The sequence below is a fragment of the Gymnoscopelus braueri genome (assembly GCF_963280865.1).
Source record: "Gymnoscopelus braueri genome assembly, chromosome: 5".
Taxonomy (NCBI): Eukaryota; Metazoa; Chordata; class Actinopteri; order Myctophiformes; family Myctophidae; genus Gymnoscopelus; species Gymnoscopelus braueri.
This window is the reverse complement of record NC_137606.1, coordinates 44,566,386-44,585,839: the sequence shown is the minus strand read 5'-3', so window position 1 is coordinate 44,585,839 and position 19,454 is coordinate 44,566,386. Positions and strand designations below refer to the sequence as shown.

The window sequence follows — 19,454 nt, the reverse complement described above, 5'->3', positions numbered from 1 at the left end:
CCATTGGATAGACAGAATTGGATTTCATGTGTGGTAACTTATCATACAGCATGGGTTGCTTATTATATACATACAAGCTCATAACGTGTCACATTGTAGATCGGCTGTATGTGGTTACTGTAGGTGTTGTATTAATAATTACATCTGCAAAGTAACAAGTAACTAAAGCTGTCATATGCTGTAATTGTAGTAGAGTAGGAGTAACACAAATGGAAAGTAAAGTAAAAGTACCTCAAAATTGTGCTGTGCTTTGTAAGCACTTATATTGATACTTGAGTAAATGTACATGTACACTTTTCAGCACCATTGAGGAGCCAATGACTGACAGGCTAGGTATCACCAGGTGCACTAATTGCTAGAGTACAGAGGGACGTGGGTTGATATTAATGGTATTAACTCAAAATGTATATATCACACAGCTTAGATGTTTTGATTAAATCGGAGAGTGAAGTAAAAAAAATCTGTAGTGTAAAAGTTGCATGTTCATCAAATGTCAATGTATAATGTGTCTTGTGTCTGGGTAGCTCAGTTGGAAGAGCTCTTGACTCTGAACCACAAGGTCATGGGAACAAATCCTGGCAAAGGCAACACTGCATATGAGTAATCTGGTTCCCTGGTGTATAGAGCATCGTTACAGGTATAGACTCATTTGTTTGTTAATGTTGCTACCCTTTAAATGGCCATGGCCAATAGTGTGGCATTGGGCGCTTAAAGTTAAATATTTGAAAAACTAAACATTATTTCAAAGAAAAAGCCACCAGGCCACTAATGAGTTGTGAGTGAAGACAGGTGTGATTGGTGATGAGTGAGAGGGGTGGATCCAATCCATGGGAATAAGGATAATTCCTTTAACAGGTCCGTTCATGAAAGTCCTTACGGTCTTGTTTCCAATGAGGGCCTGTGAGCAATTAGGGGTTAAGAGTCTTGCTCAGGGACAAATTTGCTGGCCTGGCCTGGAATCGTACCTGGGGCAACCAGGGCCTCTGGCTCCCTAGGCGGGCTCACTAACCACTCAGCTATGGCCTCCCCAAAATAGGGGGAAGGTTGCTGACTAGATGACTGTTTTCTATACCCACCCTCACTAACCTTAACCTCAGTAAAACAACGACCTAACCTCAAGAAACACTATTTGTAAAATGAAGAATTCCAAATGATTATCACTTCAACACATTGTTGGGGACAGGGATCGAACCAGCGACCTATGGATTCACAGGCTGCCTCTCTTCTCATTGAGCTAGAGATATGGCCCCCCTGATGGTGTGTGTTGATATCTATAGTTTTTTCCATCCGTTATGAACCAAGCCTCTGTTTCGCTAACTACTGTAGATCACTGGTTCAGAAAACATTTACCAATAAAGTTTTTTTTTTGTCTCCTCGGAATGGAAACTAGTGAAAATAGTCGATCTACAAGCTCACAACACGTTGCTATCTGAAAGGTTGTGAGATTGTAGATCGGCTATTTTCACAAGAAAGTATGTCATACATAAAAAACAACTACTCTCAAAAAAGCATTTCATGTTATTGTTTAAAAATTGCACATGTCTGAAATAACAGGGTCATGTTTTGTACAATCAATGCAATTTAAATGTAAACTGTAACGAGTGGGGTTTGAACCGGGGTCCTTCGGCACATGAGGCTCACACTCTACTGATCAAGCTATTCAATCCACAGCCTCAGACAGTGAGAAAGGAGAGTCCAACAAAACAAAAGGGCGAATACATTGAAAATAACTACTTTCAAATAAGCATTTCCCGTTATCTTTAACAATTGCACATGTATTCATTGATACAGTCATGTTGTGTGCAATGCAATTATAATGAAGTCTACATGAGGTGGGATTCAAACTAGCAACCCCGCGGTTTCAAGGCAGATGATTAAGCCATTGGACCAACAGACCTGAACCGGTGAAAAGGGAGTTCACAGAGATGACACACTTTCACGCAAATTGCTCAGAAATCCTGGGTTTAAATGTTTTTCAAACTGCTCAAAATTGCAGACAATCTAAGGGCGGAGCTTACTGGTCAAAGTGATAGATGTGTTCCTCATGAGTCAAGGCACATGTGTAAGCAGGTTTAATGGCTGTCGGCCAAACGAGGCATGAATTTTGCCTGTTTAAAGTTTGCATTTTCAAAAAATTGCTATAGCGCCCCCCTTTGACCAATTGGAGTAAGATTGGTTTCAGTGATACTTGTAATGACCCTCTACATTATTGCAAAGTTTCAAACAAATGTCTGCATGAACGTGTTAGGGGCAGACGAATAATTGTCATAAAACTGCAATATTAATTGGCTCATAAAAGCTTAATGTTTACACTTAGAAAAAATGTTTTTGTTGGCATAGGTCCAAAGTTCATGTGTAAAACGTTTCGTGCAGATTGCTCAAAGATCCCAGAAAGCTATAGATTTTTACTGTTTTTCATATAATTCAAAATGGTGGGAGATCTAAAGGTCAAAATGTGAAAGTTGTTAGGCATGAGGAGACGCATGTGTGTATCAAGTTTCATGGCTGTAGGTCAAACAGGGCATGAGTTGTACCTGTTCAAAGTTGGCATATTTCAATTGAGTGCTACAGCGCCACCCTTTGGCCAATGGTTGTGAGTTTCTTGTCTTTGCCGTTTGGCATAGCCCTCTACCATATTGCCAAGTTTCGAAAAAAGCGACCACACGGTTGGGCCAGAACTGAAAAAACGGGGGAAGAAAAGGGGCAGTTTCAATAAGGCTTCGAGCCTGATAGGCCTCGAAACCTTAATAAACATGAATTTTAAGATGGAAGCTCAGGCCAAAAGTCTGGCTATAGTTTCTATTTAATTATAGATATATTGATTTATTTACAATTAAATCAGTCCTACTACAGTATATGTTTCGGAGACGTGGACCCTCACCAAGGCAGAGAAGTCACTAGACGCCTGTGCATGGCCCTTGATGTATCGAAAAGATGCTAATGTATCCGGTAGGAGACTCAAAGAGTCATCTTTGAGTCTCCTACCGGAGAGACCGCAGGTCATCAAAATATTGGCTTAGGAATGCGACAAAAACAAAACAAAACTCCATGAATTCAATGCTTCAAGGGGTGTGTAATTGATAGAAAATAAGTACTTTTTTGGGTGAACTACTCCTTTAAGGGCAAAACATATTTGACTTTGGTCTATAATAACTTAAAGTAATACTAGGTAACGTTTTCAACAAAACTAAAGTTAAATTGTATATCTTTTGCGAGTGGCAAAAGTTTCACAACACCCACTCCGTGAATTTCACCCCCGGAAGCCTTTTATTTATATATTTTCTATTGAACGTGTACGGGGGGGACTTTCCCGGGAAAATGACGTTCCTGGCCAACGTCATGACGTCGTGGCCGACGTCCTCAGGAACTACCGCAACGGTTTCCTGTTTGGCCAGGAACTACCGCGCTATTAACAAAAAGGAACCTCACGCTGATTTTAAGATAATGTAGGATTGGAAGATCGAAAAAGAACAGAAAAAGAAAGCACAGCTCATGGTAACTAATGCTCCACTGGCTAAGAGAAACGATCCGTAGATAGTATAAAACAATTAAAAGATCGCTTTTTGAAACGCTTCCGGCTTCCGGTGAAAACGAATGGAATTCTGGGTAATCGAGGACTAGGGAAATTGTATGCAGTGACGGTAGTGACCAGCAGAGGTTGCTAAAAATCGTTATTTGTGATTCTGCATTGTACAACTTTAAGTGAATTAGCTGAAGTGCACACTACAGTACAGCAGATTTGTTCTTGCTTTGCTGGTCCATCACAGATAAATTAATAGTGAGGATTAACATGATCAGAGCACAGTGGATTGTATAAGACAAAGGACAACAGCCTGCTTTTCTGCTTTCTTAACTATGTTAAACATGTACGCACAAGTGAAGTAGTACTTTTGTTTTAGATTAACACCAAAATCTTACTTTTACAGCAGGAAACTATTGCCCATCCCCCCATTTTACAAGAAAGACATGATTGAGAGTTGTAATTCATTGTTTTATAGTACAGAGAGTACAGTATATAGTATCTAGCTCCTAGTCAAATAAAACATATATAAGAATACAATAAATGATGGCCCAAAGTGAAGTCCAACACGCTTCAGCCAAGCAGAAGGGCTCTGGTGCTTCACAATAGAAGACAATAGTAAATAAACAGTTTTTACCTGGGACTATTAGGGAAAAAATAACACTCTGCTCAGGGTGAAGTGTAGACATTTTATTGAAGAAGATTTGAGCATATAGAAACATCGGCATCCACACCCATTCTAGCCCCCAGCAGGGCAAAACCACCCAGAGCATTAATCTCAGTCCCTTAGTTCTCACACAGAGATGCCGTCCTTGAATGGTCGTATATTCTATGTGCAGGCATGTTACACTTATAGACAACATCAACAGTGTTTATGAACCAGACAAAAAGAGAATAGTGAAGTGGAAAATATCCATTGGAACAGCTGTTGACTAGACCCTAATGGCAGCAACAGGTGCCTGTGACAAGACCCCCTGCTGTGAAGGTAAACTCTACAGTCCATATAGCATTATTTTAGAACAGGTAATGTGCATATTTGACATTCTGAAAACAAGACTACCCAGGTAAAAGGGGAGGCTGTAATGACAGCCATTTTGTTGATATTTGTTTAGAAAAAGATTTGGGCATTTTGGTAAAAAGTTACTTAAAAGTAATAAGTAATTTATTATATTACTCTTGCTGAGACAGTAATATGTAACAAAATATATGACTTTAAAATTAAGGTAATAAGTAATATTTAATCTTTTAAAAATATAAAGTAACTTGCCCAACACTGGAGACACGGAAAAACTTAACCTCAGTGAAACTATGGCTAACCCTAAACTTATTTCTAACCTTATCCTCAGTAAAACAAATACAAGAACTGCTGGCCGCAAAACAAATGGGGGTGAGCGTGTTTTGGGGCGAGTACTATGGTTACCAATACAACACCTCACCCTGGCCGCCTGATCTTCTTACAGCATACATTTCCTTTACAAATGAGGGCCTAAATACATATCGTCGGTGTCCAGGACGAACCAGCTAACTCCATTTCCATTTTTTTTTTTTCATAATCAACGCTATTGAACACCCTTTACGTTTAAAAAAAAGTTTGAACCAATGAAAAGTATTAAAAAGCGCCTCTGACAAAACCTAACAACAAAACCTAACAAACTAACAACATTGGATCCTCAAACTGTCAATACCACGCAACTCTCCTCTGCTGCTGCCTTTGCACAACACAGACAGAGCGCGCTGGCTGCACAGTCAGAGAGGAGGAACACGGAGCAGCACATAAACAAACTAAACGTCAGGGTTTTTATCCCCGTTGTCTGTTAAAACTATGCAGTGTACCTGTTTATCAAACTTAGCACTGACGCTAATGTTATAAGTGTCATGAAGCATCAGGGCATTAATTCACACGTTGTGATGCATTGTGAGCTTGGAGATCCATTGTTAGCTTTTGGGAATTTGTACCCTTTTGAAACCTCTCCCTCAGCAGCGAGTGGAGCTATTGTTGTTCGGACTCCTAACTCCATTTCAGCTTGATTTCTGCTCGTATGAAACTACTAACTCCACTTGCACTGGATTTGGGTAAAGTGTTGATAATATAATGACAAATGCAAGTATCTGACAATATATAAAGTCACTATACCAACTTAGATGAGGCAGTATTGCTTTGTTTTAAAAAATATAAGGTTTTCTTCATTTCCTGAAAAACGTATATGTTTTTTCGTTTCCTGAACAATGAGCGTTTTGGAGTTAGCAGGTTCGCGATGGACAGCAGAGATATAATCATTCCCCCCTCTTAATTACAGTACATGTAGGGCCCAATGCAGCATATTTGAGTACATTTAGGAGTAAATGACAGATTTCTTTGTTATAGTTTATAGTGTTATATATTAATTATACACGACATTGCCCTTGTTTTTTCTGTGAAGGTGCTCGTAAAGACTGCTGGTTGCGGTTTGTCCCTGTTTCTAAAACTTTGTTGATATTTGGTATGAGTTATTGGTTGATATATTGATATATTTCACACACGCTCTCATCATTGGATTAATATCCAATTAATTATTACTGAATCTGTGGGGATGGATGTCAGCCTGTGTGTAGTATAAATTGCTCGTTTTAGAAATAATGTTCGATTAGACTTCATTCATTGTTTACCTGTGTGTGTGTGTGTGTGTGTGTGTGTGTGTGTGTGTGTGTGTGTGTGTGTGTGTGTGTGTGTGTGTGTGTGTGTGTGTGTGTGTGTGTGTGTGTGTGTGTGTGTTACAATGCTACTCCCTGTTAGCTTGCTATGCTAGCTAAGTAGCCAACTGTTTTTGATTGATTGATTGATTGATTGATTGATTGATTGATTGATTGATTGAAAATGTTATTAGGCAGAAATGTAAAAACAGCACAAGTATAGTCAAACACTCTGTCTAAAAGGCACGTCCAAAAAGGTCCTTGCGGTCTTGTTTCCATTGGGGTCCTTGGTATTGGGGTCCTTGGTACTTAACGTTTGATGACGTTTTGATTCTTTCTTTTCTTTCTCTTTCTGGAAACAATCGAAAAATGATGTAACTTGCACAAAAACAAATTTCACCCCATTTGTACACCTGTAAACCTGTGACGTGACAATAAAGATTCTGATTCTGAACAGTGTTGCAGAGGCCCAGCTACCATTGGAAATTGAATGCCACTTTGTTGCTTGTTGCCACTGCCAGTGAGAGAGCAGGGTGAGAGTGGACACGTTTACCCAAATGGACCCGTACGGGTACACTCTCAGAGCTAAATTAAGACTAATTAATCTAAATTGAATATTGATATTAATTATTTATTAATTAATATATTTGCGTGTTTGTTTGTTTATGTATTTATTCATTCATTCATTCATTTATTATCCATTATTTTATTTCATTGTCATGCACAGAAAGTGCTCAAACCTTATGCATTTTCATACAAGACACCAAGAACAGCTGTAGTGGTCAAACCTTTCTCATTTTATTACAACATTACAGGTTATTTTAAAAACAGTCTTCTTTCAAACAAATAAACAAATATGCTACATTTGTTTTCTCTTCATGAATCATAACATGCAATTTTTTTATTTTCCTCTTTATAACATGTGGATTTCTTGACTTGGATATACAGTGGTTGGTATATCTCACTGAAGCTTTGTCATTCATTGGATACTGCATTTTTTTTCCATCATTTTTTTTTTAATCATTGCTACTCCTTTATCTAGAGCTTTCTCCACAAGATTCGCCATAAACGCCCTTGCTGCTTTCTCTAAGTTATCTACCAAGTCTGAAAAAAGGAAGTCGTTATTTGTTTCAGCTTCCTTTCTTGCTTCTTTTTGATGTTCTGCATTCAACTCTGCCTGTGCTTGTGGCAGAGTCGCCAGGTTATGGCTTTTCTTCAGTCTTTCCATCTGTTTACGTCTCGTCTCTTCATTCTCAATGAGAATCTCTTGTTGTTTTTCCTGTATTGCTCTCTCTGCTTCTTGGAACATCTCAGTGGTGTAGTGGCTTCCTCCATTACCTTCCACCATCGACTCGATTTTCACCCGCAGCTCAGTGACCTGCTGAGAGGGATCCTTGGTTTTGTTGTTGAAGACGTGATAGTGACCGTCACATGTTCTGATCAGTTCTTGTAGTTTTGGACTCTTTTTCAAAAAGTCTTCAACTGGTTCACCTTCAAGCAGGTCACTACCAGTGAAGAGAATCATGGTGTATTCTTTTGACTTTTCACCAAATACCGTCTGAATAATTTTCACTGATTGCTGCTCCTCTTCTGTGAATCTTCCCAGTCTGATCACAACCAGGAAAACATGGGGACCAGGAGCAGCAAAACACATACACTGTTTGATCTCAGCAATGATTTTTTGCTCTTCATATCTGGTGTCAAACAACCCTGGCGTGTCAACAACAGATACTTTTCTATCATCCACTACACCTCTTTTCTTCTCACAGTTTATTGTCACAGATTCCGATAGGAATGTAGACATAAATGCTTTGGGATTGCCCAGGATGGTGTTTCCAGCGGCGCTCTTTCCAACTCCAGTCTTTCCAACCATCACCATCCGAAATTCTTCAATGATATGAAAAAATATATATGATTATGGATGATAAACATTCTTACTGTGTGTGTGTGTGTGTGTGTGTGTGTGTGTGTGTGTGTGTGTGTGTGTGTGTGTGTGTGTGTGTGTGTGTGTGTGTGTGTGTGTGTGTGTGTGTGTGTGTGTGTCTGTGTGTGTGTGTGTGTGTGTGTGTGTGTGTGTGTGTGTGTGTGTGTGTTTGAGGGAGTACATACCTGTGGAAGTCATTTCTGTCTTGTGTTTTTGTTACTCTGTAAGAGGGGGGAGTATGATTATAACATTATAACAACAGATATTCAGATATTCATATAAGACAACTGATGTTCTAAACTCAATCAGCAACAGTTTTTCATCATGTAATCAAATGGGCTGTAATATACTGTAAACAGGGGAGTCGTTTTATAAGAGTGGTAGGCTACTTCTTAAAAGTTACAAATGCTCAAAATAAAAAGAATATTAACAGATCGGCCTGTAGACCTTTTTCCGTAATAATAAATTGCTTTATTTAGCGTATTGGCAATTTTGTTCGCCTCGACAGACAACTATTGCAGGACTTTTGACATGCATGATGGTGAAATAGGCAGGGTATACGCAGTGGTGTAAAGTAACTAAGTACATTTACTCAAGTACAGTACTTAAGTACAGTAGTGAGGTATTTTTACTTTACTGGAGTATTTACAATTTTCAGTACTTTTACTTCTACTCCATTACATCTCAGAGGCAAATATTGTACTTTTACTCCACTACAATTATTAGAAAACTTTAGTTACTAGTTACTTTGCAGATATAAATTATAATATTATAAAACATATATTAAGCCACTTTAGCCCTGTTTTATACCTAGGCTATTCGAAAATAGTGTTGTGAGCTTGTAGATCGGCTATTTTCAAACTTTTTAGTACTTTTACTTTTGGTACTTTAAGTATATTTTGATGCCAATACTTTTGTACTTTTGCTCAAGTAACATTTTGAACACAGGCCTTTTACTTGTAACAGAGTACTTCTACAGTGTGGTATTGATACTTTTACTTAAGTAAAAAATGTCATTACTTTTTCCACCACTGGGTAGACTATACATAACTTGACTGAGATTCCATCACTCACCTGAAGACAGGAAAATTATTAGACGGCCCTCCTGATCGTTGTGGTGGTTCTTTAACTCTGGGTTGATTGCAGGGAGAACCTATCAGTGGAAATAAGTGTAATGAGTAAGTTATTGAGTAATAATAACAACTCTCACATTTAGGCTTCATTAAGACAGTACCATCTGCTTGGTTTGTGTGGAAACAAATAGTATCTTGTGTTTAGAAAAGTTACTGTGTGTCTTAACCCTTGCATTGTATTAGAAACCCGCTGACACTTTTGGTGTTAGCGGCTCAAATGTGAGCCGTGATTTAACTCAGGCCAAAATACTCAAAAAATAATACATTTCATTTATTTTTTCCCTCACCTCATAGTTGACTTGTTATCCATTCATATCCATGTAAAAAACGTTTTGAAATATTATTTTGGGTTACGGTTAGGGTTTCATCTTTCAATATAGCTCGTTTTCAATTATAAAACTCACACTTCCAAAAATAACATACTTGTTTTAGTTTTTTAACTTTAAAATGTGTAATATTATTTAAAAAATAGTGATGTGTTAAGGGTAAAATTGTACCCATATACCATACAAGTCATTTATTTTTCATAAACCCAAACTTTATTTTACTCCTAATAGCAAATGCAGATTGAGGACAAGTTTCTCTCACTCTCAAACATGTAAACATTGAATATTGACAATTTGGGGGGAATTGAGCCACACTTCTCTGCCGGATCATATTTGACCCTTAAACACCACAGATGTCATTGTTTTTTATAGAGACCATCAGAATTAACTAAAATGGTGGTAATTTTGTTGCGTTAAAACAGTCGTTTCTGAGGAAATCATGAATCATGTTCCAATAAAGAAATGTAAAGGGTACTTTTTACCGATTTAAACTTGAAAACAGCTAAAAGAATTACCCTAATACAATGGAAGGGTTAAATGGACAATACTTGAACTGAGTTTAGGATAACTATACATCACGCAACCTCATGCCTCTCGGAAATTACATTACTGTTGAAATTACTCACTGATATTGCGAACCCTTATTTTATTTTAATTTGATTTGATTCATACGTTTTTTCCTGTTTGACATTTCTCAATTATGCCTGTGGATATAACTTTCTATCTATTGTACAGTATTTGATATTATATTGAATTGAGTTAGGTCATGGAATCTAAAGCTAGTTATGAATTTGGATGATTTGTGTGGTAATGAAGCATAATGTACATTAATTGCTGAATGCTGTTCATGTAAGCTTTTGTAATAGATTGTTTAATTAGAACTTTGTTTCCCAATAGATTTTCTCATGAAATCAACACTGCCATACGTTGGTTGTCAATGGCAATCATAGACAAACTACAATTGCACAGTTCCTTTTTTGTCAAAGTAGAGTCCCCCCAGTTTGACATTCTCATCATGAATACATACTTGATTAACTAACTGCAACAAATCAGTGTCAGTCTGATCTTTAGTAGATGGAAAAGAAGGAACATGTAGGTCAATTGAGTACCATGCATCTAGAATCTGCATCTATATATTTGTGATCTCATCAGGATTTCAGACAGTAAGGTAAGTAAAATTTAACAATTTGTACCACACAGGTGATTCAACTTCAAAGGGGACACACACCCATGTCTACATTTGTCTCCAGTCTGGATGCTGATGTCTATAAGTGACCAGTAATTATGATACTTGAAAAAGTCTATATTCAATTATTTATAATGTGCTATGATTATTGTTATAAAGCATTATGCGTATTTATGAGTTCTCATACAGTGTTATAAGCTGATTATAAAGCATTTTAAAGTATGTTTACTGTATAAGGTATTATAGATGGTCACACTTCCCCATCTACATGTCACTAAAAGACAAGAGGTCTCAGTGTCTTACCTGTTTCAATGTTGAAATCCTGATGTAGGTCTGGAGAGACAGAGGAAGTATAAAGACAGGCTATGAAGGTTCATCAACAAGGACCAGCTCACTGACACATCTCTGGTGTCTCCCTGTCTTTTTATATATGCTGTGAAGGATCATGTGACCATGATTAAACAAAGTTACATTTGCATCACTGAGAGAAGGAAGATAACAGCAAAGTAAGAATCAATGAGCTAATCAAGGTTCAGGAGTTAACTGTACCTTCATACTGTACTTCCATTTATTTGGAATTCATATATATATATATATATATATATATATATATATATATATATATATATATATATATATATATATATATATATATATATATATATATATATATATATATACACACACACACACAACACACATACATATATATGGATGTATATGGATGTATACAGTATTCTACAGTATGTATATACCAACTAGGGCTAAACCTTATTCCTAAACTTAACCTCAGTGAAACTATGGCTAACCCTAAACTTATTTCTAATCTTATCCTCAGTAAAACAAATACAAGAATACAAGAACCGCTGGTCCACAAAACAAATGGGGGTGAGCGTGTTTTGGGGCGAGTACTCCGGTTACCAAAACAAACCCTCACCCTGGCCGGCTGATCCTCTAGCAGCATACATTTCCTTTATAAATGAGGGGATAAATACATATAATACTCCCTCCCCACTACCCCCCCCCCCCCCAATTGCAGTACATTTAGGGCCCAATAGAGCATATTTGAATACATTTAGGAGTAAATTACAGATTTCTTTGTTAAAGAGCAGTATATTATTGTATATTATACGTACAATACTGTATAATACAATATAAATCCCACCCAAATACTGTGCATATTAATGTGGGGTCCTTGACATGAAAAAGTTTGAGAACCATGCAATGCTCAACTTTGATCAACTATACAATACTGTACAAAACAAATGATATACAATATAATACAATTTCTTGGTTGTTTGGGACTGTGTAGAGCACAATCTGAAATTGTAACTATGCTGTTGCCTGAGCTATCAGTATACTGTTTTATGTTATGAGTTACCTACCACAACATAAAAAAGAAAAAAAAAAAATATTTTTTAACTATCATCCCATAAACGGTTATGTAATATGATGTTTATTGTGTTGCTAATGGGGTTCTAAATAGACAATAATAAACATAGCTAAGGATCGCTAATCAGATTTGTAGTTAACATGAATGATATCCCCCCCCCCCCCCCCCCCCTCCAGAAAAACACACAACACATAGTAGGGCATTCACGAGTGCAGACTTTTTTTGTATTCGACTTCGACTAACAAAAAATATTTGTATAGCCAAATATTAGCGGGTGATATGTTATATATTTTTTCATCCAATGAAAACGAACCATTCTCTGCATTTCTCATTAAAATGTTGGGTTGCAAGTGTAGAGTCATGTTTTTTCTGCTTTTCAAAGCATTCATGCTTTGTGGCATGAATGCTGCTGTTTTAGCACCTCACTTGCATCAAGTGAGTGACGGCCCCACCACTTCACGTACATTATGAAATGATTTCACAACAATCACCATGAACTGATTAGGATAACTACCCAACACCAGAGCTCACAGCTGCATATCTGCTGTAGATATATTGCTGATATAATGTATACAAATATAATAAAATACATTTAAATGTCTTTCTCTAGGTGTCTTTTGGTTTTATTGTGATGGAAATTCTACTTTAATTGTCTGGGCTTTGAAAGTAAACCTGTGTATTTTGTATGTTACCAGTATAACCAACTATTTGTTCTGGTGTGTTTTAGCTGAGTAAGATATGAGTTGAAAACAATACGCACACCAAACTGCTTTCTCACCTCTTATTATATCCAATAGCGGGGTATTACCAGCCTGGCATTTGCACGAAACTATATGCCGACCTCTTTATGGGTTATTGGGAAGGAAAATGTATTAATAACCATCAACAACCCATTTTATTTCAAGATAGATTGTACCGTGTTTTCTGGGCACTTTATCTCTCAGGGCCAGACATTAAACATTCCAGTGGTGCCTGGTGAAGTATATTCTAGGTGGGACTGTGTAAACCAAAAGATTTACTTGAATGAATGAGGGCATGGGTGAAAGTATGACATGGGGACAGGTAGCTCAACGTTCAACCCTTTTGATTTGATTTGATTTGATTTGATTTTTTTCTTTATTAAAGTGTCATGCTTCCAAAGGAAGCCCAGCCCATATGGACTTACAGGACACTAGCATTTCATTTGACAAACGATGAACCGACATAATAATTCAAAAACAATAAACAAACAAATAACAAACTAAAACACTCAAGCTTCCTGCCCATGGCAGATTACATAAATACAACTTAAAATACAACATTGGGCCTGTTACCTCACATCTTAACAGAGGACCGGACAAGAACCTATTTGAAGAGATGAGATTGTCTTCTACTCCAGGCACTAGAAACAAAATGTGCCGTCTTAAATACCTCATAATTAAACAACCACTCCAACTTCTGGCCATCATCTTGCCAGAATAGATCAGGTTTTTGTTTTTGCATTACATCAAATAAAGCAACCCTCAAATCGTCATACAGAGTACAATAAAACATAAAATGGAATTCATTTTCGACATCTTTCAGGTCACATACATTGCATATCCTATTCTCTTCTGGCACAGCTGAGAACCGACCTACCTCAATAGCAAGAGGCAGGATACCAGCTCTCAGCTGAGCACACAATGACCGCTGGTTTCTGGTTAAAAAGGATTTGACATAGGACTCAGTACCAAAACACTGCTTAATCTGGACATATGATCTAAGTTTTGGCTTAGACCATATGTCGTTTGACCATTTCTCTTTGTAATTACAAAATATTTTTTCTTTCAACAGGTTAATGTTACAACGAAGCATATTATGAAACATATAAGCCAAATCTGCCTCTCTGAGAATAGAAAAAACGTCCTTTATCCAGGGGCCTTAGCCCAGTTGAAGACCATTTTTGTTAGCCTACCCTCTGGCAGATTAATGAGACGGTTCCACAACCGTATCACTTCTCCCTTTTGCCTAATCTCCACCGGTTCCCAACCCATATCTCCCTGGATTGCAAGAGAAGGGGCAAATGCATGTACCCCAAGGAAACACCTTATGGCTCTATTCTGGATAGAATTGACTTTTTTGACATCCTTAAAACCCCAAACACCAGCTGCATAAACAAGAATAGGACAAACACATGCATCATAGAGCTGTGAGTATGTGGAATAACCAATATCTTTACAGAATTTCATTTTACTAATAATTGACCCAACAGCTCTACCTGCAGAGTCTGCCAAAATTCCAATTCCAAAATCATAAGACATAAATTCATCTAGCGTAAAGCCCAAGTACTTATATGCATCAGCATAGTCCAGCGCCAGGGTACCAAATGAGAAAATCTGAGAAGATCTTACTGTACCTTTTTTTCTAAAGTGCATGATCTGAGTTTTACTCTGGTTGATCATAAGCCTCCATTTTGAGCACCAGACTTGAACAATATTCAGCATCTTCTGTAGATTATCTCCAGACTCTGCCAGAAGGACTATGTCATCCGCATAAAGTAAACAGTTTACAACAATATCATCCAAGATTACCCCTAAACCTGAGTTTTTGATCTTCTGGACTAGATCATTAACAAAAATAGCGAATAAAGAGGGAGATAAAACATCTCCCTGCTTCACTCCAAATGGTGTTGAAAACCAACCAGTAGTAAAATCATTCACTTGAACAGATGCTACAGGAACCTGATATAATGCTTTAATAGCTTTGTAAAATCTACCATCAACACCACTCTGGAGTAGTTTAAAGAACAGTTACTGTTAATTCTAACACACCCCAGAACAGTATGTTATTTTTTGTGAGTCTTATGGCCCCACACTGGACGACTTTCAAAGTCATCAGTCATAAGATCAAAAGATGACCTATACTGGTATGACATTTTTTCACCCATTCCTCTCACCATGAAGAACATATGCCTCAAGGATCTGCTTCTTCTCCTGACGTTTTTAATTTTACGAACTTAAATCATAACTTAAACCCCTACTCCTCCTAGGAGTTTTTTGCAATCTGTGTGAAACTGTCTACATATGGACCAATATCTAAAAGCCGAAGTATGTGAAGAAAATTCTTAATGAACCAATGAATATTGTAGTTTTTTTATTTTTATATTCTTCTGTCCCTAACAGAATAATAATAAAGTTTAGTTTTAGTTTGAAATCTGCCATTACATTCAAAATAACGAAGAGATTGACTACAATAGCAATACCCACAATGCCTCAGCACTCCAATGTTCTTACTTAATTACTTAATTGCATGGACATCTTTCTCTCAAATTAATGTATGGGATATAGTAGCTCAGACAGTCCTCGGTTTGAACCTCGTCTTATCCAGGTTTGATTGAAATTGCTGCACACAAATAATTACTTTAAATCAATTCATGTGCACTTTTTAAAGACAACATGAAATGGCATTTTGACTGTATTTAATTTCAGTATCGTGATGTCTGGTATTTCCTTGTGAAACAGGGGCTTGGCTCATGACAGAAAGCAGTAGCCTAATTAATCTATGCTTTAATTCACTTAGCAAGTAGCTCAACAAGTTCATGACTTGCACTTGGTCTCTAAGGTTGTGAGGCCTGGGTGATGCGGAATGAACAGGCCAATGCCTAGTCGGTTATTTATTACGTTGAGTGGATTAGAGACATGATTTCAACAATGTTTTTAATTTAATAAATGTTCTGATTCCCTTCATGTTTGCCCTGGCACAACAAAATGATTCATAGTTTAGGCCTAAATGCAATGCCTATTTTATCTCAAACTTCTTACAGTGGTGTAAAGGGCACCCTTTGACTATATGCATATGAAACCGACTGACCGCAGTATGTCTTCTGTATTGCTGTTTGCAGCTATATTAATGTTGTTGATGTGTAAAATAACTAATAACTACAATTATACGTTTTTTTAAGTATTTGTTTCGATGTCTTTTGATTTTAACTCTGGATTACTGAATCTTCCATCTGCAAAACACATTTACACTTGGTACTAATAAAGAAACCTTGAGATAAGACCTTGTGGCCGTTTGCTGTTATATTCCTTCTCTCTCTGCAGATTGAACTTTGCACCTTCAGATCACTCACAGCATTTACAAGAAATGGCCTGACTTAATGTAAACAAGCGATTGATTCCACCAACTTCGAACGTCATCATCCGATACAATGGCAGTTATCACCTCTTATCAGGACGATTGTTTCGTCCTAGTAGGGGCATGCTCTGCCGACTCAGTGGCTCAGTCGGTAGTTATCATGCATTATTTCGGTTGATAATGGCCTATTCTACATAGTATGGCCCTACTACCGTTTTAAATCATTCAATCAAATCATTATCTCTGAGAGTGCACGTGTCCATTTGGTTACATTTGTACTCTCTCAGAGTTACAGACACATAAGGGTCCATTTGGTTACATGTGTACTCTCTCTTAGATCAGAGTTACAGACCTGTAAGGGTCCATTTGGTTAAATTTGTACTCTCTCAGAGTTACAGACCTGTAAGGGTCCATTTGGTTACATGTGTACTCTCTTAGATCAGAGTTACAGACCTGTAAGGTCCATTTGGTTACATTTGTACTCTCTCAGGGTTACAGACACCTGTAAATGTCCATACATTTGTACTCTCACAGAGTTACCCATAAGGGTCCATTTGGTTACATTTGTACTCTCTCACAGTTACCCATAGGGGTCCATTTGGTAAAATGTTTACTCTGAGTTACCCATAAGGGTCCATTTGGTTACATTTGTACTCTCAGAGTTACAGACCTGTAAGGTTCCATTTGTATACTCTCATATGTTTCGGAGACGTGGACCCTCACCAAGGCAGAGAAGTCACTAGACGCCTGTGCATGGCCCTTGATGTATCGAAAAGATGCTAATGTATCCGGTAGGAGACTCAAAGAGTCATCTTTGAGTTTCCTACCAGAGAGACCGCAGGTCATCAAAATATTGGCTTAGGAATGCGACAAAAACAAAACAAAACTCCATGAATTCAATGCTTCAAGGGGTGTGTAATTGATAGAAAATAAGTACTTTTTTGGGTGAACTACTCCTTTAAGGGCAAAACATATTTGACTTTGGTCTATAATAACTTAAGTGAATTAGCTGAAGTGCACACTACAGTACAGCAGATTTGTTCTTGCTTTGCTGGTCCATCACAGATAAATTAATAGTGAGGATTAACATGATCAGAGCACAGTGGATTGTATAAGACAAAGGACAACAGCCTGCTTTTCTGCTTTCTTAACTATGTTAAACATGTACGCACAAGTGAAGTAGTACTTTTGTTTTAGATTAACACCAAAATCTTACTTTTACAACAGGAAACTATTGCCCATCCCCCCATTTTACAAGAAAGACATGATTGAGAGTTGTAATTCATTGTTTTATAGTACAGAGAGTACAGTATATAGTATCTAGCTCCTAGTCAAATAAAACATATATAAGAATACAATAAATGATGGCCCAAAGTGAAGTCCAACACGCTTCAGCCAAGCAGAAGGGCTCTGGTGCTTCACAATAGAAGACAATAGTAAATAAACAGTTTTTACCTGGGACTATTAGGGAAAAAATAACACTCTGCTCAGGGTGAAGTGTAGACATTTTATTTAAGAAGATTTGAGCATATAGAAACATCAGCATCCACACCCATTCTAGCCCCCAGCAGGGCAAAACCACCCAGAGCATTAATCTCAGTCCCTTAGTTCTCACACAGAGATGCCGTCCTTGAATGGTCGTATATTCTATGTGCAGGCATGTTACACTTATAGACAACATCAACAGTGTTTATGAACCAGACAAAAAGAGAATAGTGAAGTGGAAAATATCCATTGGAACAGCTGTTGACTAGACCCTAATGGCAGCAACAGGTGCCTGTGACAAGACCCCCTGCTGTGAAGGTAAACTCTACAGTCCATATAGCATTATTTTAGAACAGGTAATGTGCATATTTGACATTCTGAAAACAAGACTACCCAGGTAAAAGGGGAGGCTGTAATGACAGCCATTTTGTTGATATTTGTTTAGAAAAAGATTTGGGCATTTTGGTAAAAAGTTACTTAAAAGTAATAAGTAATTTAATATATTACTCTTGCTGAGACAGTAATATGTAAAATTATAAAACAAAATATATGACTTTAAAATTAAGGTAATAAGTAATATTTAATCTTTTAAAAATATAAAGTAACTTGCCCAACACTGGAGACACGGAAAAACTTAACCTCAGTGAAACTATGGCTAACCCTAAACTTATTTCTAACCTTATCCTCAGTAAAACAAATACAAGAACTGCTGGCCGCAAAACAAATGGGGGTGAGCGTGTTTTGGGGCGAGTACTATGGTTACCAATACAACACCTCACCCTGGCCGCCTGATCTTCTTACAGCATACATTTCCTTTACAAATGAGGGCCTAAATACATATCGTCGGTGTCCAGGACGAACCAGCTAACTCCATTTCCATTTTTTTTTTTCATAATCAACGCTATTGAACACCCTTTACGTTTAAAAAAAAGTTTGAACCAATGAAAAGTATTAAAAAGCGCCTCTGACAAAACCTAACAACAAAACCTAACAAACTAACAACATTGGATCCTCAAACTGTCAATACCACGCAACTCTCCTCTGCTGCTGCCTTTGCACAACACAGACAGAGCGCGCTGGCTGCACAGTCAGAGAGGAGGAACACGGAGCAGCACATAAACAAACTAAACGTCAGGGTTTTTATCCCCGTTGTCTGTTAAAACTATGCAGTGTACCTGTTTATCAAACTTAGCACTGACGCTAATGTTATAAGTGTCATGAAGCATCAGGGCATTAATTCACACGTTGTGATGAATTGTGAGCTTGGAGATCCATTGTTAGCTTTTGGGAATTTGTACCCTTTTGAAACCTCTCCCTCAGCAGCGAGTGGAGCTATTGTTGTTCGGACTCCTAACTCCATTTCAGCTTGATTTCTGCTCGTATGAAACTACTAACTCCACTTGCACTGGATTTGGGTAAAGTGTTGATAATGACAAATGCAAGTATCTGACAATATATAAAGTCACTATACCAACTTAGATGAGGCAGTATTGCTTTGTTTTAAAAAATATAAGGTTTTCTTCATTTCCTGAAAAACGTATATGTTTTTTCGTTTCCTGAACAATGAGCGTTTTGGAGTTAGCAGGTTCGCGATGGACAGCAGAGATATAATCATTCCCCCCTCTCAATTACAGTACATGTAGGGCCCAATACAGCATATTTGAGTACATTTAGGAGTAAATGACAGATTTCTTTGTTATAGTTTATAGTGTTATATATTAA

The 19,454-nt window shown here is 37.5% G+C and overlaps 1 protein-coding gene across 1 annotated transcript in view; it reads right to left on the bottom strand.

The window, feature by feature from the left end:
* Nucleotides 1–4,313: 4,313 nt before the first annotated feature.
* Nucleotides 4,314–19,454, bottom strand: part of LOC308085924 (GTPase IMAP family member 8-like) — a gene marked incomplete at both ends in the record, with an annotated part of 30,999 nt that continues 15,858 nt past the window's right edge. The window contains 3 exons of the mRNA XM_080429239.1: nt 4,314–4,349; nt 7,221–8,077; nt 9,189–9,267. Coding sequence (XP_080285365.1) covers nt 4,314–4,349; nt 7,221–8,077; nt 9,189–9,267 — 972 coding nt within the window. The remainder of the gene's footprint in view (nt 4,350–7,220; nt 8,078–9,188; nt 9,268–19,454) is intronic.